This window comes from Scleropages formosus, chromosome 10 (genome assembly GCF_900964775.1).
Source record: "Scleropages formosus chromosome 10, fSclFor1.1, whole genome shotgun sequence".
Lineage (NCBI taxonomy): Eukaryota > Metazoa > Chordata > Actinopteri > Osteoglossiformes > Osteoglossidae > Scleropages > Scleropages formosus.
The window spans coordinates 4195583-4219146 of NC_041815.1; the positions used below are offsets into that span (position 1 = coordinate 4195583).

General features: G+C 48.0%; 1 protein-coding gene across 5 annotated transcripts in view; it reads left to right on the forward strand.

Annotated features, from left to right (window-relative positions):
• The window catches only part of stard13b (StAR related lipid transfer domain containing 13b), an 85503-nt gene that overhangs the window by 44319 nt on the left and 17620 nt on the right, over positions 1-23564 (forward strand). The window contains exon 2 of one of the 5 annotated variants that reach the window (XM_029255330.1): positions 6044-6718. The exons of 2 other annotated variants lie outside the window; for them this stretch is intronic. In XM_029255330.1, the coding sequence (XP_029111163.1) occupies positions 6553-6718 (166 nt within the window). In that variant the 5' untranslated portion in view covers positions 6044-6552. Of the gene's footprint in view, positions 1-5640; positions 6719-16443; positions 16995-23564 lie in introns of those variants that run through there. 2 more of the 5 variants (XM_018764534.2, XM_018764542.2) reach the window with 2 other exon arrangements.

Sequence of the window (23564 nt, forward strand, 5' to 3'; positions counted from 1 at the left end):
ACATCCAGAAATGTCGCCGACTTCTTTGGGCTGAAGCTCATCTCAGATGGTCTGACGCATTGGAAAGCCGAAATGTGTCCTGTGATTTGACGAGTCCACCTTTCAGCTCCTTTTTGGAGAAGATGGGCATCGTGTTCTCCGAGCCAAAGAGGAAAAGGATCGCCCCAATTGCTACCAACGCCAAGTTCAAAAGCCAGGTTATGTCATGGTATGGAGGCGTGTTAGTGCCCATGGCAGGGGATGCTTGCACATCTGTGAAGGCGCCATTGATGCTGAAGAGTACATACAGTGTACGCGTTTTGGAGTAACGGATGCTGCCATCTAGACAACGACTTTTTCAGGGACGTCCCTGCTTATTTCAGTAGACAACCCCAAACCACATTCGGCCTGTATTACAACAGCGTGGTTTTGCAGTCGGAGAGTGCGGGTGTTAGATTGGGCTGCCTGCAGTCCACACCTGTCTCCAACTGAGAACATGTAGCACAATATGAAGTGTAAACTACGCCAGTGGAGACCTAGGACCGTTGAGCAGCTGAAGTCCTATATCAAGCAAGAGTGGGGGAAAAAATCCCACTTTCAACATTACAACAATTAGTATTTTCAGTTCCCAAACAATTATTTCACGTTATTAAAAGGAGAGGTTATTTACCACAGTGGTAAACACACTCCTGTGCCACCTTTTTTGGAATGTGTTCCAGGCATCACATTTACAATGAGCGTATATGTACCAAAATAAACAAAGTTGATCGGTTTAAGGGGTGCGGTGGCGCAGTGGGTTGGACCACAGTCCTCCTCTCCGGTGGGTCTGGGGTTTGAATCCCGCTTGGGGTGCCTTGTGATGGACTGGCATCCCGTCCTGGGTGTGTCCCCTCCCCCTCCGGCCTTACGCCCTGTGTTACCGGGTTGGGCTCCGGTTCCCCGTGACCCTGTATGGGACAAGCGGTTCTGACAATGTGTGTGTGTGATTGGTTTAAACTTTGCATATCTTGTCTTTATACTGTTTTCAATTAAATATGGTTAAAGGAACATTTACAAATTGCTGCTTTCTGTTTTTATTTGTATTTCACGTACTGTCCCAAGGTTTTTGGAATTGGGGTCTGTATTTGACCATGTTTCGGACCTGAAAGAAATATCCAGCCTAGATCTTACTATTGCAGTAGTGCGGTGTCAGTGCAGCTGGTACCTACATGTTTTTAGTTACTGTTACCTACAGATTTTAGTTACTGGTACTTACGTGTTTTTGCTGTGGGAAAACAAAACATTTCAGGACTCGGTCTATTATAACATTTGTTTCTCAGGTAGGGTTCAACATACACTTGATCTTCAATGAAGTTTCACACTTAATAGTAGCCTCATTTTTTTATGTCTGTCTTTGTCTTTAAACTTTTGTTAATGAATTATACTGTATACAGGTTTTCCCTGACATACAATTCTTCAACTTATAATTTTTTCGACTTTACCATCGTGAGCTGGCAATAGACATTCAGTAAAACCGTATTTTGAATTTTTGAATTTTGATTTTTTCCTGGGCAAGCGATATGTGGAGCGATACTCTCTCGCGATGCTGGGCAGCAGCAGCGATCCGCATCTCCCAGTCTGCAGCAGATGCGTGTATTAGGTGTATTAAATGCATTTTCGACTTACGATGGGTTTCGCGGAACGTAACCCCATCATAAGTCAGGGACCACCTGTATAGCTCTGTGATATTGCTGCATGAATTTATTGCTCAGTACATAGTTTGCCACTAGGTGGCAGTTAATTCACAATGTAGCTTTATACATCAACCTCCAGGTCCTGTACAGTTACAGTATGTGTTCAGATCTTTAACAATGCCTCTCTCAGCTAAGAAATTGTTGCACTGATCAGTTCAGCATGGTGGCACAGAGATTAATGCTACCACCTCTCATTCTCCGGTTTGTTCGGGAGAACGTAGGTTTGATCCCTGCTCAGTCTCTGTGGACTGCATTTTTCTCCCTGTGTCTGCGTGTTTCCTCCCACAGTCCAAAGACACACACTGGTGACTCTAAATTGTCCATTGTGTGTGTGTGTGTGTGTGTGTGTGTGTGGGGCTGCTTTCCAATGGAATGGTGTCCCCTCCAGGGTGTACCCCCCCAACCCAATTGTTTTTGGGAAAGGCTCCGGATCACCACGACCCTACTCAGGGCACACATTGATTGAAATTGGATGGCTATGTGTATAGTATATACAGTAGGGATAAGGCTTATATATCTAAGGGTAAGATTGTTACATACTGTATACCATTGACCAAGCAGTCAACACTGTGGGTTCTGAGGCTTGGCTTTTGATACTAGCGGGCGCTCAGTTGTGCAACTCCTTCAAAGAGTAATTAATTAGAACCATTCCTGTAAAATGTCCGATGCCAAAAATATGACAATAATAATAGCAGGTCACGCTTGCTAGGTTGTTGAGCCACGTAGCAGCAGTATTATTTTGAGAGGTGCCCCGGCTGGTGTCTTCTGTATCAGTGACTCGTTTTGTTGTCCAGACATGTGAGCTGCAGCTGTCACTGTGAAACTCCTCATTAGCTCTCCAGCTGCACGCCTCCATTGTTGTGCCTCCTTGTCATGTTAACCCCATGCTTTCCTCCATGAACATATTTTAGGAATGTTACATGCATCTGGCAACCATGTCTAATAATTCTTCTGAACAGGGCGCCTTAAATGGATGGGACTCTTGCATGATGTGCGGGAGAAGGGCAGGACTTGGCTCGCAGCTCTGTGAGAGATGAATGTTAGGTATTCTGTGTCAGGTCGGCGTCCATGCTCATCCCTCATCTGAGGTGTGTCACCCTGACCAACTTACCCCAGCTGTGGGGAGTGAGGGTCTCAGCTTAGCCTCATGAGTCTGTATGGAAGAACTTCCCCTCGCTGGAGGTCAGCAGAGAGCTCAGGGGACAGCTGGAGGCCTGGCAGTTAAGGGTGAAACGTATGCCCATGCAGCTGTACATAGGTCCTTTCAGATGGAGACACCTTCAAAGCATGTCGGTAAGGTCATTTAAATGAGCAGACACGTCTGGGTGATGCATTTTAGTGAAGCCCCTGCCCACTGTGGAGCTCTAGATCTGTGCTCAGAGACCAATTAGTGCGGAACAAGTGGAGGTGAGACATGTACCTGCTGTTCGCACACTTGCTGCCGTGGAGGGAAAGCTAATTGGCAATCAAAGTAGACTCAGAGGTGATGAAAGATGGAAGATTTTGGTTTAAAACTCACTGGATGTGTGAAGGAAGGGACGCACAGGAGGGATTTTTGTGCCTCTTAGAGAAAGGACAAAGGCCCTGCTCTCTGCTCTCGACACAAGGCTGTTGACATTCCCAGAGAGATGAGATGCCCGGTGCTGTGAACAAGGACGAGCCAGCAGTCAGTGTGGGCTGTTCTCCGTGGTAATTCTTAAGTGCCATGTCCCGGCCGGGGGCTGCTGCTGCCACCCATTTCATCGCACAGCAGCGTGCCCAAATGTTCGCTGGGCCACCAAAGAACTGCATTTCTTCTTCCCACGCTGGAACGTCAGGCCTCAGCTGTGCTGTCCAGCATCCAGGACCATTCTGTTATGTCGAACCAGTGGACCAGCTGATTCAACTTACTGTCTTCGCTGGGTGCTTTTAACGCCCTTTTGCTGTAAGCACATTCTGGGACTAAAGTTATATAACTATAATATAAATATAATTTAAGAAGCATTGAGTTGCTATGAGAAGAATTTGGTTGTTTGCTTCATTCCTTACTGCTGTGACATTTTAGCGGTGATATGAATGCATGCAGAAGGGGGGGTCACTTTAGTGCTCTGACATGCTGCCATGTCAATAGTCCAAACAGTCTTACGGTGAAGCCCGAAAGACAGACTGATGTACTGTTGTGCCATGGCGAACACGGACCCCAGTTCTCCCAGCTGCCATCTCAACCTGCGCGTTATCGGGGCGGCAGCGAGGACAGGTTGCTCGTGGTGTTCACATCCCGTCGCCTGGCTGGAGACAGTGCAAAGGCCCGTCCCTCTCGTCCAGTCTGTGCTGGGAATTCATGAAGGTTGTGTTAACGTAGAATGCTGTCAAGCGGCATTTCTTCGCTTCTTGCTTCCTGTACTGAAAGAAATAGTCTAGGCTGACATTTAATTTTGTTAACAACGATGGGCCCCTCGGCCGACATTTTAAGCTGCCTTTCGTAATTCCGCTACGAAAATCAAAGTTTTAGCCGCGTTCAGAATCACTGTAAAAACAAAGTGCTCATTAGTACTCTGCACACCTCTGCCTTGTACTGTACTGAAGCTGAAATTCACACACTACCGTAAAGTACCCTATTAATTGAATATCGGTGATGTTTCAGTTATCAGGTTTAATAGAAATCAACTAGAAAGAGGAACTGAAAGGAAAAGTTGATTCCAGGAAGGTGCAGTATTTGAACTACATAGCAAGAAGTCATCGCTCCATTTTAACGTTTATACTGAATCCAGACCTCGCAACTGGAAAAGAGTGACATTGTGAATTCTTAAGTGGGTAAATAGATCTCAGTAATAGAGACACAAGAAAACAGAGCACAAGGGTGGAAGCTTATAATGTTTATTGGGGTTGGTCATGTGGCAATTTGTGAGAAATTTCAGGAACGGGAGAGCATCCAGTGTCATGGTTAAAACCTGCTGCCTTGGGTCTCAAAGGACCCAGGTTCATATCCTACTCCTGCTGTAGTTCCCCAAGCACGATATTTAACGGATACAGTAAAATTACCCAGCTGCATAAATGGGTAAGTCACGGAAGTAGCTTCACGCTTGTAAGTTGCTTTGGAGAGAAGTGTCAATTAAGTGAAAAAAATGTTCATGTAAAAAATTTGACCAAATCTTCTCGAATTCCTTAGAATCGTGACGTAGCTCAAACGTTTTCTTTTCTAGTGGAAAAAAATGAGACACTTGAGTCAGACACTGATTTGTAGAGGGAATCTCCGTTGTGGAGATGGTACTGTAACGTGTACCTGGGCCAAGATAGTCATTTACGGCATCAGAGGAGGCACAACAGTGCGAGATGGGATCTAGCAGCCCTCTTACCCTTTCTACTCACGCTGACGGACATCAGCGCCCCTTACAGCTCCAGCACTCGTTGTGTCCATCTTACTATGTTTGTCTGTCTGTCTGTGTGTGTGAGTGTGATCGCAGGTAACCAAATGAATGACCCCATTTTAACTTTGTCGCTGTGCAAACGTAGGAAAAAAACATCTGCCATCTCAGGAAGGGGGCGGGACAGCAGGGGAGGGGCTCGGCGAGGGACGTGCTGATGAAACACTCAGAGCCATTCGCCTTTCAATCGTAGCCTTTGTGTGGCGTGGGCCAACATCTTGTCCCCCCAGGCAGAAACACAGGCGCTGTGTTTGGCTCCATTCAGATGTGTGTCGGCCAGCTGGGCGCTACCAAACCCCCTTCAACGCCAGTGCGTGGCCACCCCCACCCCAACCATGCATCCAGTTGCAGGCAACGGGTGGGGCCACCAGCGAGGATGTGGGCTCTATTTAAAGTGTTATGACTTCAGTTGTTCCATGCCACCGGAGGGCCGATCCTCTGCCGCCGCGTACCCTGTCCGTTAAATAGCGCTCTGTTTTCTTGGTTGCTCGGGCTCTGCTCGTACCTCGCGTAGAAAGCTGTGGAAAAACAGAGACTTAATGGTACATAGGAGCAGTGAATGTGCTGGAAGCACACAGTCAGGCAGAAGATTGTTAACAGTTCAGACACTGCAAACACCAGATGAGAGTGTGAATGCATTTTGAATTTGGTCTGTTTTTTTTTTGTTTACTTCCATTTCTTTTGACTTGTGTTGCAGGACATCAATCTTGGTAAAGGATATGGCAAGAACATGTCAGACATGATAGTCGTTTCTTTAATTTACAGAATTCATGGCCCCACCACAGGATTCCACACATTCCTTCCTTCGACATAACTGCTGGAAATGTGCTCTTGGGCCTGACATTTCAGAGCTGAAGGCTGGTTTTTTCCAGTCTTGCAAAAAATGATAAATTGTTTCTCAACCCATTTTGGATTTTGTCTCCAAAGAGTTGCTTCCATGGGAGCTCCAAGACTTGCGGGGCCCACGTGGCAGCAGGACACGCTCTTCACGAGTAACCTTGGCACCTGTGTAGAAGGCTGCGGTGAAGGGGAGGGGCCTCCCATGGCTGGGACGTGGCTTCAGGCGTAGTGTTCCCGCAGACCGGCCCACATCCCTTTCCTCCCCCTTCCCCCCGCACTGCTCCCTCAGCTCACAGGAATTCCAGCCGTATTTATACTTCCCTCCACAGCTCAGGGAGCCGGGCCAGCACTCGCTCAGACTCTGGTTCCAACTCAAGCAGGTGGGCAGTGCTCTCTCCCCATTGGCTGTTTGGGGTCTTGTGACTAAAGGACGAGGGCTAAAGTGCTGGCACTCCCCCGCCAGCCAATTCTGTCTTTCTCCCTCTCACCGCAGAACTTTGGTGACTGTCGTGCCTGCGTGCGCGTGTGTGTGTTTGTTTTTTGTCGGGTCGAGTGGCCGAGAGAGGCGCCGTCTTTGGAAGGAGCCCAGTGTCGTGATGTTGCGAGAGCTCCCACCACGCTCTCCAGGCAGAGAGTGCCTGGGAAGCATGACCCCTGAGACCCAGGACATATACCTGAGAATGGACCACCGCAGGAGGCGCTCTGGGTACCGGCTGGGCCGCATCATCGCCAGGCAGCAGATGCTCACCAAAATTGCTCAAGGTACTCAAGTGGGACCATGAGTCTCTTGTCCTGTTGTGTTCCTGTGTCCTCCAGTAGGAGTGGGGAAGGAGGGGTCCCTCTCTGTGCTGGTAGAACCAAAGTTTTTGTTGTGCCCTCACTGTGAGGAATATGCGAGTTCTGACTGACTGTAAAGGGCTTCCTCTGTTGCCACGCAGTTTTCTTTCATTATAAACTCACTTGTATGACCTGGTCATGTTTGCCTTTCCACAAAGCCCCACTTAGGCCAGGTTCAGTGTTCACCTGAGCGCTGCGCTCTTACTCCAAGATGTTCTCCCAGATACACCTTACATTTATCTAGACTGTATTCAAAGAGGCTGGATACGGCATTCTTTCTGAAAGAAAACATTTGGTGTTCCGTCTCAATTTTTTGCCTCATGGGCCGCATGCATGTGGTTTAGCAAAAAAAAAAAATTGTGTAATAACTTGCTCTTTGTGACAAGAGCAAAGCAGATAAGATTTCCAAGCCAAAAAATTACTAAGAAATCTCTTATTAAATGTCTTTTCGTTAGATGAACTATTATTTTGAATTTTCGAATTTTTGTTATATGGTTGCCCAGTACGCTGCATACCTGTGTAGGCTAGTTATGTTTCTCTTTGCTTATTGGTCACATGCGGGGAACGGCTCTGCACAAAAATAAACTGAATGGAATATGTTGTTGTACGCCGTGAATGTCAGATGTATGACACTGACTCTTGTTGAGAAGCTTTGACATGCACTGTGAAGGTACTAGATTTGAGACCTTTCAGTCAAATCTGTAATGACGTGTACATGTGAGTACGTGGAGAGGTGGTGCCCACACCCTTGTGACACCCTGAGCTGACACGGCTGTGGCTTCAGACCTCATCTTTATCAGGTGGCACACATGGTCCCGGGCAGTTTGTCATCATCAAGGACCCTCTGTGTAGGAGCCTCTCTAACCACTATGCTGGCTTCTCCTCCTCCTTTGTCTCCAGCGATTGTCTTATCTGAGCGTTGCTGGTGGTGCTTGCAGTAGGGATGGAGTTGGGGGTGGCGGGTGGACCTCATGCATGGCAGCAGCCCCCAGCCCCCTAGCTACACTGAGTGGAAGCCCCAGAGTTTGCACATGCCCCCAAATTCCAACCCTCATTTCTCTCCTCTCCTTGTGTGTCCAGGCTGACACACAGACACAGATACTCGCGTACATACACACCCACTGTGCGGTTGAACCGGTGGGAGAATGTCACACACAAGGCATTGTTTTACTGATGCTGAGATATCTGGTGGATGCCCGCATAGGGCTCAAAGCCGGCTTATCTAGTGCCTTTGAAAGGAGGATCGTGTGGAGCCTTGCGGTCGGACTTAGCGAGCCGTACGTCAAAGACGTCTGGTCTGTCACCGACCCGAGTGTTCTTGTGGAGAGACAGGGAAAGATCTCATTGCATGAGACGCTATAACTTGACGGGCAGGTGACAGCCTTGTCTGTAATTAACTTTTTTCGGAACCGTTTTGTCTGTTTCCTGCTTCCTCGTAGTTGAAGAGCATGGCACTCAGTAGCACCGCACCTGACACACTGATACGCGTGATGTTGATCTGTAAACCCGGAAGACCCTGACTCAGTTGGGTCAACAAAATATTCAGGTTCAACACAGATTCCGCCTATTTGTTCATATTTTTAGGAAGATGAAGTTAAAATATTAACATTTAAACAAGTCCTCCTGAATATGGTGTCATCTACCCTGATTCATATCTTATGCCTCTGACATGAATATCTGGCAGGTTGTGAATGGTTGAACTGTTCCATTTTTCTTTTCAGCCCACAGATCACACATTAACAGCTATGTTCTGCATACTGGGGGTGGGGGGGTGGTTTAAAATGAGGCGGTAGTTAAGGGGCCTCTTTCCACAACCATATCTAATGGTTTGAAATTACCAGCCATCCAGTAATTTTACTTGAGCAAGTGGAATTCTAGTCTTGAATTGCTTCAGTAACTGTAGAAATGAAAGTCATTGACAAATTTAGCCAAAGATAAGCGACATAATACGCCTGCCTGTTTCTGCTTTGCTTCTCCAAGTAATGTTGCTCAAGGAGCTGTCCGAGGAAATTTGGCACAAATAAAGGCATTCCCCACCTGCACAGCATCTTTCTATAAGCCTGAATTCACAATGGCCTTTTTGACAGTTTTGGGGGGCTGGACCCCATCCTTGTCTTCTGCTCTCACATTTAATAACAGAGTGAGCAGTTGGCAAGTCACACAGCTGAAACTGGAGCTCATCACTCTGTCATCCTGAATCTGGTAAAAGCAGTCAACAGTCCAGCAGCCTTTGAGCATTCTAACTTCATCTGTGTTGACACAGCATGCAGACTCAGAACCCTGCGTAATACATTTAGCATCTAAACCCTCAGTGATACTGCAGCACACACACACACACGTAATACTGTTTATGAAAACTACATTACTCATAAATAAGAAACAGTAAAAAATGTGGAATACCCACCAGTGCACATGCTACAGTTCCATCGTATATAAAGGGAGCTGGTAGTGTAGCGATTAGAGCTGCTGCATTTGGATATAAAGGTTGATGGTTCGAATGTTGCCTACTGCTGTGATATCCTTGAACAAGGTACTTACCCTAAATTGCTCCAGTGAGGTTACCCAGCTTTCGAATGGGTAAATAATAGTAAGTAGATTAACAGTGTAAGTTGCTTTGGGGAAAAAAGGTTCAGCTAAATGAATGAATATAGATGTAGTTGAGGGCATGTGGGGTGTCCTCACTCACTAGGATACGGTTGATGTAACTGACTGGCACAGAAGTGTTATACACATGAGGAAATGCATTTCTCAGTATTCTTTTCTTCTAATTTTTTCTTCCTTGGGTTGAAATGCACGTAAGATGCTGAGTTCCTGCTCAGTTTTTGTAGGACCACATTTCTGTTCTGACATACAGATTGTGAAGCGCTATTAGTCAGTGCTCAGTGAAGCAAACTGCATTTAAACTGTTTTGCTTGTGAAGAGCATTCAGACCCAGACTTACTGTGGGTCTCAGAGAAGAGAGGGCCATGAGCCCAGCGCTGTGTGTTTGCTAGCTGCTATGGAGGAGCCGTCCGATGTGACGTTTGCTCTCTGCTCGCCTCACGTTCCTGCTAAAGGGCGCTGTTCGTGTACCATCCCCACTGCAACAAGTACTTCCCAGCTGAGAGCAGATGACCATCGCTGTGCTAGTGGCCCAATCGCTGTTTTGGTTACGGGCCACTTGCTCTGCTGAAACTTGTCAAATTGTACTGAAACCTGTTGAAACTTGTTACAGGCTGTATATTATTATAGGGCAGCAATAAGGCTGGTTTCATACCAGGCCTGTGACGTAAAACGCAAACATGAAGAATGACTTGGAGTGACGCACGGCTGTAAGGTATAGGTGAAAGTCACCCCCACGCGCGCGCACACACATATATACACACACACACACACACTCAGGCTAAAGAGCATGGCCAGGAGGACAGCGCTTGATTAGCTCTCGCTGCAGCCCCCCCTTCCCGCTTGTACGTGTCGTTGGTGTAGAGTCGGGGGTGGAGAGGGGGTTTGCGTGACTATATAGTGAATAGTGAATTCCGGGGAGGCTTTTGAAAGAACGTGTCACATTTGGGGTTTGGGCATTAGGAAATGTGGGACACTGCGATGTGGGGACAGGGCTGCATGGCTGGTCACTACTCTGTGTGCTCAGGTGTCTCCAGGGGAGTTTCTGTTGGCTCCTAGGGTGGGGGGTGCAGCCTTTTTGTAACCCCATCTGGTGGACAGAGTGCCTGTGGGTCTGCGCCAGGTGTAGACCCTAACCTTGCAGTACACACACGCGCACACATGCATGAACGCACACGTGTAAACACTTTTGCATTCCCCATTGACCTTGTTTAATGCAATAAACGATTCCTGAAAATACAGAAACAAGAAAACCAAAGAAAGCTAATAAAACATATTTTTCACTTTTTTTTAAAGCAAACATACAATTGCTCTCTAGCATTCATGCACACGTACATGTGCACAACTCTTCACTGTCACACACACACACACACACACACACACACACACACACACACACTCACTCGTAAAAGAGCTATTCATGACTTCATAAGGGAGAAATTTCCTGCCGGATTCTTAATTCCCTTTCCCAAATTCCTCACTGGTGTTTTCGCTGCCTCTAAGCTACCTAGGATTTAGGGCGTTTTACAAAACTTCAGTAAAATAGATTGAGAAAACTTGATCAAATAGACAGTTACCAAATAAATAATTAAAATAGATGAGTTTGGAAAATTCACAGGTCTGTATCTAAGTCTCTCTTCCTGCTAATGTAATACACATATTGTATTTTCTATGAGATGTACGTCACTTTGGAGAAAAGCATCTGCTAAATGAATACATATAAATGTAAAATTCCTCATCAAGAGCCAAAAACACACACACTGTCTACAATCGCTTGTCCCAACTGGCGTCGCAGCAAACCGGAGCTTAACCTGGCAACACGGTGCAGGGCTGGAGGGGGAGGGGACACACCCCAGACGGGACACCAGTTCGCCGCAAGGCACCCCAACCAGGATGGAGCCCCAGACCCACCCCACGGCAGGCCCTGGCCAAACCCGCTGTGCCACCGTGCCCCCTTCAGCCAAAAACACCAAGAAACACACACACACACACACACACATTTTCAGAACCACTTGTCCCTTACAGGGTCATGGGGAACCAGAGCCTACCCAGCAACACAGGGCATAAGGCCAGAGGGGGAAGGGGACACACCCAGGACAGGACACCAGTCCGTCACAAGGCACCCCAAGCGGGACTCGAACCCCAGACCCACCAGAGAGTAGGACTGCGGTCCAACCCACTGCGCCACCACACCCCCACCAAGAAATAATTGATTGAATGAACAGTAACTGTGTCATACAACAATACATTTCATTCATCCACTTTAATAGTTGTAAAGCTTTAAAAAAAAAAAAAAAATGCAAGAAATGAGTATGAGTGAGAACCACAGAATCTTTTTTTGTCCTTCTTACCACCCAGAAAAGGATCTCTTCGGCAGCAGTTTGTTTTCATGTGTACAGAACCTGTTGGCTTTCACCTTGTGTTTTTCCACCTCGGTTCTCCACATGAACTGCGGGTCAGACTGTCAGTGTGTCCTCTAGGCCACGACCAGAGTGCGTGATGGAAGCAGTCTGAGCCAGTTTTCCAGCGACCGCGTTCCAGGCGTTGGCGGAAGGGTCACTGGGTCTGAGTTAGTCAGGCAGTCCCTAAGGAGGAGACAGTGTACAGACCTGACACTGCGAGCGCCCTTTCGTCCAGGACCACTGCTGGAGCTCTCATGATTCCCGTGATGCCTCTCACTGCTATTTCTGCGCTTTCCACTTGTTGTCCATCCTTCTGTCCCACATCTATGCAGTCCTGCCTCTTAAAGAGATCTCCAAGTCTTGCACATCTGCACTTTATGTAGTCTGTGCAGTTTGTGTCGCTAACTTGGTCCTGGAGGAACGTTGTTTTGTTTCACAGTGTACTGTTGTATATGGTTGAAATGACAATAAAGCCTCTCTTGATTCTTGACTCCAAACACAGAGGTCATTTGGCTGAGTTTGTTTTTATTGTGACATACAGATTGCGAACTGCTATTAAATACTTCTTAGTGAAGCAAACTGGTTCCAGGTTCAAATTCAAGGATCAGCTCTGCGGCTGGCCTGTTGCCGAGCACAGCCCTTATCTTGAATTGCTACAGTAAGTAATTGCCATTGTTAACCATAAAAATGTCAGACTACTACAGTCTACGTGAGACGTGTCATGGTTCCTATGTCTGAAAGTGTAACGGGTAGTAAGTGGTAACAGTCCTTCGCTGTGGCGTTACCGTTGGCCTTTGACCTGCCCTGCTGTGTCCGCAGATTTCCACAGTGACGCACCGTCAGCTGGCACCGACTGCGTTCGGAAGCACGGTGTCCCCGACTGTGCTCAGATAGCCGTTTCCATGGAGATCGGAAGAGAAATGTTTAAGTGAATGCTTTCTGGTCCCGGATTGTGTCCCGGCGACGTGGCTGGATGTGGACGGCTCTATTTAACGCCGACAGGCTTCGCTGTGTGTGTAGCGGTGAGTGCGTGCGCACACATGTGTTTGTGTGTGGGTGTTATATTGTACAATTTGTAACAGGGTACAGTTATGTATTATTGCAGCATGTTTACATTTACACTTTGAGTAAACACATTTTTTTCCCCAAAGTGACGTACAACTAAATAAACGTGAATTTCACACCAGACTAAGAGGGATAAAGACACACGATTGTCAAACCACAATTAGTTTGTCCAGTACCACTGTTGTTACCAGCACACATTATGCCAGTAGCTGCCTGTAGAATTGAGTCATGAAATATGAAATATGACGGTGTGATGCACATTTATGGAGCAGTTAGAAGATCAGGGAGACGTGTGTCAGAAATCAGCTCGCTTTGGTACTAAACTGTAGAGTAGTGTGTCTTGTGACAGGTGCAGCAGTGCGTTCATTTTCCCTGGGGCCCGTGAACAGGTTACGGCAAGCTTGTGGAACCCAGGCTCGGGGCTGGAGAGAGGTTCGGTCCCCGTGAGAGGCCGAATGACGATGAGCTGAAGGTCAGCTCCGCCCCATCCGCTTCTCATCAGCACGACCAGAGCTGTCCCATTAGAGCGGGAGCGGACCGCCCCACAGGGGGGCTGTCAGCCAGGTGATGGGTTTGGAGTGTGAGGCAGAGAGAGACCATCCTTTCTCAGAGAAAATGAGGACCTGTGCTGATCCAAGCCACAGATGGACTCATATTAACCCCATGGTGGCTCGGCCCTAAGTCAAAGTATCTTGGTTCTTGACATGCAGAGTGACACGGTGAGCCAGCTAGTGTAGTGCTTGGTGGTGCTGCCTTTGTATTTTGAGGTTGGAGATTCAAATCCAACCTCCTGATGCAGTACTCGTGAGCACCGTAAATACTTATCGTGCTGTATAAACGGGTAAGTTATTGTAAGTAGTTAGCAGTGTATCTTGTATTGGAGAAAACCATTGGCTGAAGAAATAAATGTAAACTGTCTTACTTTTTGCCATGTTTTGAATGTGCAAAACTTCTGTAACTCCCAGTAGCACCCTAAATGGACGTTGAAGTATCAACAGGCAGCCGTCACTTATAAGTTACTCTTACCTATTTATTAAAAAGTTTGTGCTTACAAAAATCTGCTATAAAATAAATATAAATGAAGAGTAGGCAGTTTGAACCTCATATGTTCGTTATAAAGAATAATGGATTGCACATCCTTGCCGAAACATTCCTTGGACTTGTCCTTCACCCTGAGAACCGTGCGCTGCCACTGGGGTCTTTCAGCCAGGACACGGTGGAAAACAACGGTCCGTGTTCGGACGACCCGGAGGAGTGCGCTTTCCGCTACTGCTTTGTGACTGTTCTCTTGACTGGAATTTAGGTGGCTAATGGAGGATCCCGCTTGTCTTGCTGCGGGGAGCCGCGGTACACGTGGCTGTTCATTTTTGGCCGCAGGAGCCATGCTAAGCTCCTGCTTCTGTAAATTTAAAGAGCTCTCAGGCAGGTCAGGCCACGTGGCCATCGCTCAGGGCTTATAAATTAGATGTGTAACTTGGCACCGCCCAGTACAGAAGGTTGACTATGTGGAGCGAGCGGTCCCACGTTACAGTACCGTACGGTCATCTCAGTCATAAGGGGCCATCATCAGTGTTATACCTGTGGACACTCTGGCTATCTGTCGCGTGTTGGGATCAGCATCAGGCAGACGGCAGAGCTGGCGCGAGTCGCCTCATGTCTGGCTTATCATTGATAAGATGCCTGCGTGTGTGGAGAGCCTGCTCCTCTGCAGTGGCGATGGCCATGTGACACATTAACCAAAGTGGGAAGAGGAACTCTGTGTGCCCACAGGGGCCATTGTCAGAAGTTGCCATCCGGCTGTTTCCTTCACCTCGCTGATAGAGGAACAGGAGGTGTGAACCACGGAAACGCAAATCAAGATCGGACCGTCTTGAGTGTCTGCTTTTTGAACACACTCCTACACACGGGAGCAAAGCAGGGCAGCGGCGTTAGCAAAGGCTCGGTGCTGTTTCTGCGACCGTGTTGTGCGTGGGCGGTGATCTTGGGGGAGGAGTGTTTTGGGTACTTTGACCTCTGTGGCCACGATGAACAGAACACATCTCTACAGCAGTGTCGTAGCCATCAGCAAAGGCTGCTGGGTAAAGCGGTAGGCATTTCGTACGTTAAAAAGTCATTCAAAGAGAGCCCCCTTTGGTCGTAGGTTAGAGGATGGAATGAAGGAGATTGACGTTATTGATTAAGTGTTCCATTAGCCTGCTGGGTGACCACCGTGTCCAAGTGGCCAGATTTCGTTCAGAGCTCCTCAGTGCTGCAGTGGAATGTTTTTGCCTGTACAAAGGTTTATTTTAAAAGTGCAGTGTCATAGTTCGTGATTGTTTCTTTGAACGAGCCACTGTGTTGCTCCAGGGGGTGTGATGGCGCAGTGGGTTGGACCAGGTCCTGCTCTGCAGTGGGTCTGGGGTTCAAGTCCCACTTGGGATGCCTTGCGAGGGACTGGCGTCCCGTCCTGGGTGTGCCCCTTACGCCCTGAGTTGCCGGGTTAGGCTCCGGTTCCCTGCGACCCCATATGGGACAAGCGGTTCAGAAAGTGTGTGTGTGTGTGTGTGTGTGTGTGTGTGTGTGTGTGTGTGTGTATTTTGCTCCACATGTATGCCTTTTTAATCAATGTACATTTTCACAGCGCACTGAATATGTTCTGATTGCCGAGATGTGCGTCAATGTAGCAGAGCTGTGTCCATCTTGCTGGCTCTTTGGGGCCCTCTGCTGGAGGAAAGAGACTGTGTCGTTTATCGCTAACCAGGCTCCTCTTCATCACACTCATCTTCTGGAGAATGGCACCGCATCGCGACTATCCCATAAGCCTCTATATGGAAGTGCGTACCGTTTGGCTCGCGTGACGAAAGAAAGCTGTCCAAACCAAAGGGCGTGAAAGGTGTCATTTCTCAGGAAAATATCTTGACTGTTTTTGGGCTGATCTTCACCTGGTGTTTTGGACTCTGTTGGACTCAGAGTTCAGGTGCACGCCCAGGCTTTTCAGAATCAGCCATTTCTGGTAATATTAGCTGTGCAGTACAGACATTTGAGCGAAACTGACCTTTTCTCTACCCTGTTCTCCCGAACGCAGGCTACGTCACGCGTGCCTTTACACACTTACACAGGAACATGCATGTGCAGTAAAAAGAGCAATGAGGTGTTCGTAAATGCAGTGTATATACACACCTACACACTTACACACCTCATTGCAGTGTAGTGCAACATCGTGTTTCCCACTCCCTGAACAATCCTTCAGGAGACCTCACGAGCCAACAAAGAGCTGGCAATCCAGCAGTGGGTGGCAGTGTGTCTCTTTCCCTCTCCACCTGGAACACACCGACGTGCGACCGAAGCTGCCTCTACACTCCCTTTAACTTTAACTTGTTTCTAATACACCCCAAGAGCCACCTTTAATAAAAAAAAGCCCAGTTCAGAATTACCCAGTCCCATGTGACATCCACATTCAGTGATGCTCACACACCTCTCCGCCCCAGAAAGATGCACCAGTGCAGAATTTCAGTGTAAGGCCATTGGGGGTGGGGGGGGGGGGTACATTATCACAGAGAAGCGGCTCTGGGAGCACGTGCACATTCCTACAGAACAAGGGCCCTGAGCTTCGTTGAAGTGGGCGGACAAGGGGTACTGTACACAGCGCAGCTGGGCTTTAGTTCTCGCTGCATCGCTGTAGGAGGAGGAGCAGCAAGAGGAGCTGGAGGAGGGACCTGAGTACGCAGGGACAACTGAGAGAACGCAGACTGGAGTGTGGACTCAAGAGAGGTGCAGTGAGAGAGACACGTACACAGGTGAGAGAGGAATGGATGAAGAGAGAGTAGGGTGAGAGCAAGAGATGGGGAGAGTAGAGAGGCAAATATTGGTACTGGGTGATAAAGCAGGGAGCGAGTGAGTGAACAAGGCAGAGGGGCAGGGTATGAGGGCGAGGTGAGGAGCCACAGTCTCACAGATATAAAGGAGAAGAAAGAGAACACAGGAGAAGAGAGGAAGAGGGAGCAGGAGGAAGGAGGGGAGGGAGCTAGGGACAGACGGGCTGACTCTGTTGACTTCACGGAGGTGCAGCTCCGGCACAGCCCTTCCGGAAGACCCTGGCCACACGGCGTCAGAAGCACGTTGACACACTCTCAGCAGGGCACCGATGCCCAGAGGTACAGTAAACGCTCCCACCACGCTTGTGCGGTGCTTTCTGTAGCAGCGTTAATGCTTAAGAACAACTTTCTCACACCAAAGGAGGACTTGCTGTGAAATCTGCACCTACTTGTAATGGTTTCGAACTAGAGGTTGCTCAGCTCGTCATGGCATTGACTGAGTCCACAGCTCCAGATGTTTCGCTAGGATCTCCTGTAATCCTCTGCTGACATTTTTTGCTCTTTTACATGGGAGAAATAATGAGCTGTGTCCCCTTTCCAGAGCAACAGCTCTGGGAGCTTCAGAGTCTGGTTGCAGAAGCAGCCGAGGAGCTGACAGCAAGATGTGCTTACACTAAAAAGGAAATAACTGTCTCCCAAAAGCCCAAGCTGATGTGTCCAAAAGCTAGAGCTGACGCATGCCTCCAAGATGGATGTCAAAACACTTTAACATGTGTGGGAAAATGGCTGAGCTCCAAGGTCTGGAAGTGTTTATCTGGTGCACGGCGGCTTAGAGGGGGCATGGGGGGGTTGTATGTATTACGCTGAGAGCCCTGCTGATTGATTCCAGTGCTGGAGAGCCTCTGGCCGTGGGACAGCGCTCGTGAGGATGTGGGGGTTGCTGGCCCTCTCGCTGATACCAGTGCAGACAGAGCCCCTTCACTAGGAGGGCCGAGTTGGGGTGTAAGATGGCTGACGTGTCACTTGTGGACAGCACAGAGGTGTGTCACGAGGTGTGTGTGTGTACACGGGTCGTTGGCGTGTGAGGAAGGCACCCGTAAGCAGGATCCCGCCCCTGGGCCGCACCCGCTTGTGTGGCGGTCCGAGTTTCCTGGTGGGTCCACAGGTGACCCCGGTGAGTCTGAGCGCCGTTGCAGCAAATGATCAAGTTGGCTCACACCCACAGAGGGATCCCAGCTAGATGCGAGGCCAGCGCCCGCCACACGTCAGCTGCACCGCATCATCTCACACTCCGAGGAAATCGGCTCTGTTTAGGAAACTGTCTGATGCGAGGCCTGCGAGCGCCAGCTTTCTGAGAGGGTTGGGAGCGTGTAGAAATCCCAGGAGTGTAGTGTGGGAAGGAGGAGAAGGTGTAATTTCCGCGTGGGAGAAAAACGGTGCTGGTCACGTCGGGTAATGCTTTGTTGCGACGTGTTGTTTAGGACTTGAAGTCTGAGCACGGTCCTCTTCTGAAGGGAGTTTCCACTGCCTTTTCCATTTATCTAAATATTCCTCTTTTTTGGAAAATGCAGTTTGCTCTGACCAGAGACATCCTCAACCTTAAACAGTTTGACTAAGATGTATTAGTGTGAGTGATGACAGTTTAAATTCCTGCAGCAAGTCTTTAAAACATTAAATGTAACCAGTTTTCTGTAGTCTTTTTTAAACCGTAATATCTCCCAAGATATGTGTTCCACTGACTACAGTGAGGGCCTGCAGGAATATAGACACGGGGCCGTTTTGCTGTCTTAAATGTAGGAATTAAATTGCTTTAGTCTTAGCAAATCGCACAGTTCTTAGGCGTCCACCTCGGCAGAGCGAGCAGATACACACACCTCCTCGAGTGCACACACTGAGCCTTCAGCCCCCATCAGCTGAGGTGAGGCAGCTGGAGGAGAGAGCCTTTTGTCCGAGTCCATCCACAGCCCTGTAGGTCTCTGGCTGACCGTAGCTGTTGCTCTGAGTGCTGAGGGCCAGAGGGTTAGTGAGCGATGCCTGTAGAAGGGTTGATAACGCCGAGGGGGACAGCCCTGAAGAGCTGGCAGTATAGCAATATGTCTTGCGGTCATTAACCATGTTGCTTGTTTCTTGTTTGGGGCCTGTAACCATAGCGTCTGATGTCCTTTTAACAACAGTAACCATGGTGTGTAGTGTCTGTTTGGAGGCGGAAAGCACACAATGTGGCGTGTTTGAGATGGTTGCAAACGTGACCACAACTTTTACTGTCCCGTTCGATTACAGACCGCATGAGAAAGAGGAGAGAACTCACTTTCGACATCACAGACTCTGCTTTTGCATGTGCAGCGGAGCGGACATGTCTCATACATTGTGTTCACAAGTTGCCCAACCCTGAGAAGTTCTCTGCAGTGTCTACCACAAGTCTTCTTTTCTTTTTTTGTGCAAAGAATTTGGTTTAAAATAAAGGGAAACAGAAGCGAAGGATTTAGCAGTTAGGTTGTGTTTTAAAGATTGTGGAGTAGGTTTCCTTTGTGAGGGGATGTGGTGGTGCAGTGGGTTTGGGTAGGGCCTGCTCTCTGGTGGGTCTGGGGTTCGAGTCCCGCTGGGGGTGCCTTGCGGCGCACTGGCGTCCTGTCCTGGGTGTGTCCCCTTCCCCTGTGGCCTTGTGGCCTTGTGCCCTGTGTTGCCGGGTTAGGCTTGTCCCGCTCGCCGCGACCCCGCTCGGGACAAGCGGTTTCAGACAGTGTGTGTATGTCACGCCCCCCATGGCGGCGCAACAGGAAACACCTGCTATGACTCGTTAAATGCAGGTATAAGAAGGGGATACGAAACACAGCACGGTGCGGAACCTTGTTCAGCCTTATTGATCACTCGCGCTCCTTGTCTTGCTTCTCGCTCCTCGTCTCCCACTCACTGGTTTGCCTGATCACTCGCCTGTTTCTTGGATTACGGTTCTTGGATTTGCCCCTTTGGATTCTGTTTGCACATCGGTTACCCTTTGCCTGTTTTTTGTCAACGTCTACCGAACCGCCCCATGACCTAGCTTCCTGTGCTCCGCACTTGGGTCCGACGCAACCGTGCCGGGGGAACACCACGACAGTGTATATGTGTTTCCTTTGTTATTGACACCCATTTGCCTGTAAGCCATTGATATGCTGGACTGTAGTGATGTTCTAGTGTTTTCTTGTAGAAGAATAACAGTGTAGCCAAAGAACCGAGCTAAAGTACACTGTAATGGGCCATTTTTGTGTGCAGGCTGTAATATCACCTTGGGTATTACTTCCTGGCTTTATAGAATAAGCTATGTTTATTTACACAAACAAGAACAGCTGTTAGCTTTCAAACAGAATAAGGGTGCAGCAACATCCTCACCATAATAAAAGTGGGACGACAAAGGGAAAAGTGGAAATATTCACTCTGTGGTTCACAGTCTGCACATACATCCCTATATTAAAGAAATTAAAGTTGCCACTTGAAAGTGCTGTGTTGAGCGGAGAGAGCACTAAGTAGGTGAAGAAAAGCATCCGGCAAATTATGCTCTTTTGATGATTAGCTGAGGCTTTCATTCAGAGCGACTTACAAAAAGTGAAATCTTTACGCTTTTTGTACGGTTTGATGTTTTTACTGACGCCGTCCAAGAATTGTAACTTCAGCAACAGTGCATCGGTGAATCTTTTACTCTGCTGGTGCTGGACTGCAACCTGTCTGATGACGTTTGTTTTTATGTTGGTCTCCTATGAATATATTGATGCCGAGTGCTGAACAGTTGAGTATTAGCAACAAAGAAGTGATGAAAGATAACCAAGAGAGAAAAACAACAGTTTACAAACAGTACTTAAGCCAACTTGCGACCGAGGAGAGGAAAACAACAAAACTTTTAGCCAAGGACATGACATTTACATTTATTCATTTAGCAGACGCTTTTGTTCAAAGCGACGTACATCTCAGCAAAAGTACAATTTATGCATTAATTGCATGCATGAAAAACAGAAAAACGTCTCAGGGTCCAAATATCAGTGTCTACTCATCCTTCCTGGGCATAAATTAACTTTCCTGGTCAACCTGGTAAAAGTGGGCAGTGTACTGGTGGCAGATGAGCACCCAGAAGCTAGCAATGGACAGGCTACACACAGTCTACACACTGACAGTCCACAAGCTTCTTCTGGCTTGCTGGCTTACTTGTTCAACCCCTTAGCGGTGGTCCATCTTTGAACCGTAGGGACCACAAATCCAGTCATGCTTTCGATCTCCAGAGTCTTTCACTTAGAAGTTTTCCCTGCCACCTGCTTTTGAGGATACATTTAGGCTCCAGTGTATATCAAAGTATGGGATTTAACAGCCCTATGAGCTCATCATCATCAATAAATGCGTTTGGAAACTGAAAATGACTAGTCTTAGTTCCAAATAGCTCATCTGTCTCCATATAAATGTTTGAATTAAACACACTTCACAAAAGACTATTGCATTTAAGCACTGAATGTTCTCTGCAACAAAGGCAGACCGTAGAAGTGTGTAATACCAATGTTTTTTTATGTATGGTAACATACACAAACTGCTTTCTGTCATGTGCTATTGGACAGAATGCCGTTATGTGAAGCCCGTGTGGGCGGGTTAGCAAGCGACACCCCTGAGCACCGGTTTTGGTGAAATCCATTCATGGTCCCACCAGGGGTGGTTGAGAATTCTGGGGTCTCGATTAATTAAACCCTCTTCTGGAAAAAAAGGGAGACCTTCATTCCCACGGCACCGGGAAAATGACTTGCGGGCACTCGGATATTAATTAAGGTTTCTGCTTTGCCAGCAGCTTTCTCTATGGCCAGGAGCTTGGGCCACAGCTTTGATGTCCTAGAGAACGCTCGCAGGGGTCTTTGCCACACATAGGCCCCTTGCTGGACAAGCAGGCATGTTTGGAGGGTTTAAAATACCACCTTTCTGTCCTCTTTCTGCCGTTTCCCGGTATGTGACGGGCTTAATGGAGGTGTTACTCACTAGGAGTGTGGTGGGGGGGACAAGGCCGTGAGTGGACGTGCAAAGCAGAGGTATGTGGAGAGCAGAGGCAGACAGGATCACCGTGGGCCAAGTGCCTGGAGGTCTCTGGCTGCACTGTTAACCTCTGACCATGTCCTCTGGAGCTGAAAGGGAGTGCCAGAGAAGCTTTTCTGTGACATTCTTGTCATTTGGATTGTGCCCTCATGGTGTCAGGAAAGTTTCTGAGAAATCGCTACCCCCATACCCTCTTGTGAGGTGTTACGATAATGGAACGTGCGTCCGATAAAGACACAGTCCTGGTGCTCAGGAATAACAGCAGAGTGATGTAGAGTCTGGTGTACGGGGTTTTCACCAGCCTCTTCCTGGAAAAGACCTGCGCTGCAAGCCACGTGTCAGAGCGGAGTAAGTGTTTGCAAGACTCAAGAGAGTGTCAAGAGGTTTTTAAAAATGTATTGACACTCTTTAAATTCCTTCAGCAAACTCCCTTGAAGTAAATATTATTTGTTCAGCCATGGAGAGCGGTGGATTAGATTCAGTCCTCACACAGCTTCCACTGGAGGATTTCAAAGCAACACTCACAAGCCGTACTGGCACGCGAAGACTGCCGTTCCGTGAGAGATGTGACCGTTCTCAACCGGTAGACCAACAAGCATAGCAGTTTCTTCAGTCATGTGTTTCATGATCCATAAACTACGTTATGGTGGTACAGATTAAACAACCTAACCTCACCAGAGTTTAAACCTCCTTCAGTTTCTCAAAATTTACGAAGCATCCCTTTGTGTAAAGTGTATCAAACTCTTTTCAACGGTTTTGTTTTATGCAATATAGCTCCCTTTGTAGGTTTGCCTCTGGAGCATAGAAGACATGAAAGAATCAGGAATAAAGAAGGTTTAAAAAGCAAAGCGACCAAAGAAACCATTTTAAGAACCGAATTCTGTTGGAATTTATACTAAAGGTCTTGAGGTTCCCTAGAGGCCATTGGGACTGAAGACCGAGTGCACAGGGCAGGGAATGTTGAATATTTAACCTTTTTTTTGGGCTCACATTGCCCAGAAGGCCAATGATTGTTCAGTACGACCTTTTCCCTCTGTCTCCACTGAGTGACTTTGAAGCCTCCACCACACCGGTTGTCTCCAGTAGTCCCTGTCGGATGTGGCCCGTTTCAAAGAAAGCAGACAAAGCAGCCGGGAAAGCGGATGGCGTGACTCACCATCGATGACTGCCTACTATGGTCTGTGTCATTTTTTTTCCCCATCCCAGCAGTCTTTTTTTTTTTTCTTTTGGTTAGTTCCGTATCTTGCTGAAGAAACATCTAGAAGTTTGTCTAAGGCCTCTGATACCAGGGTGCCCAGGAGAGCAAGGACAGCCCTCATAGTATGACACATAGTACAGTCTGCTCTCCGAGAATTAAGACTGTGGTAAATGTGACATCTGTCTCTGGGAAACTGAAAGATGCAGTCTGGGGCTAAATGACGGCTTTTGAATGACAGACAAAATGGGCGTAAATTCCCATATTGTGAACACTCGCCATCGCACGCCTTCAGAACATGATTTATGCTGTGCTGTAAATGCCAGAGAGCTGAGACTGGTGGCAGAGTGGGGCCAGTGGGAGGCCATGATGACGTGGCACTGAGATTGGGAGAAACAGAGGTCAATTTTGTGAAAATAAGAAGAAGGGAAGGGAGAGGAAGTGGGATGTGGGGGAAGTGGACTGAGCGCGAGCAGCCAGTGGCCGGCGGGGCTGAGTAGCCGCCCCCCTTGTAGTCGGCATGGTGGTACAACAAGCTGTGTGGAAACGTAGCTGCGATACAGAGGAGATCTGGGGTAAAACACATTGGAACGATGAGGCTCCCAAGTGAGTAGCACAACTTTTACTCTGATAAAAGCTCATGTGGACACGTGCGCACAGTGAAGCTGAAACCC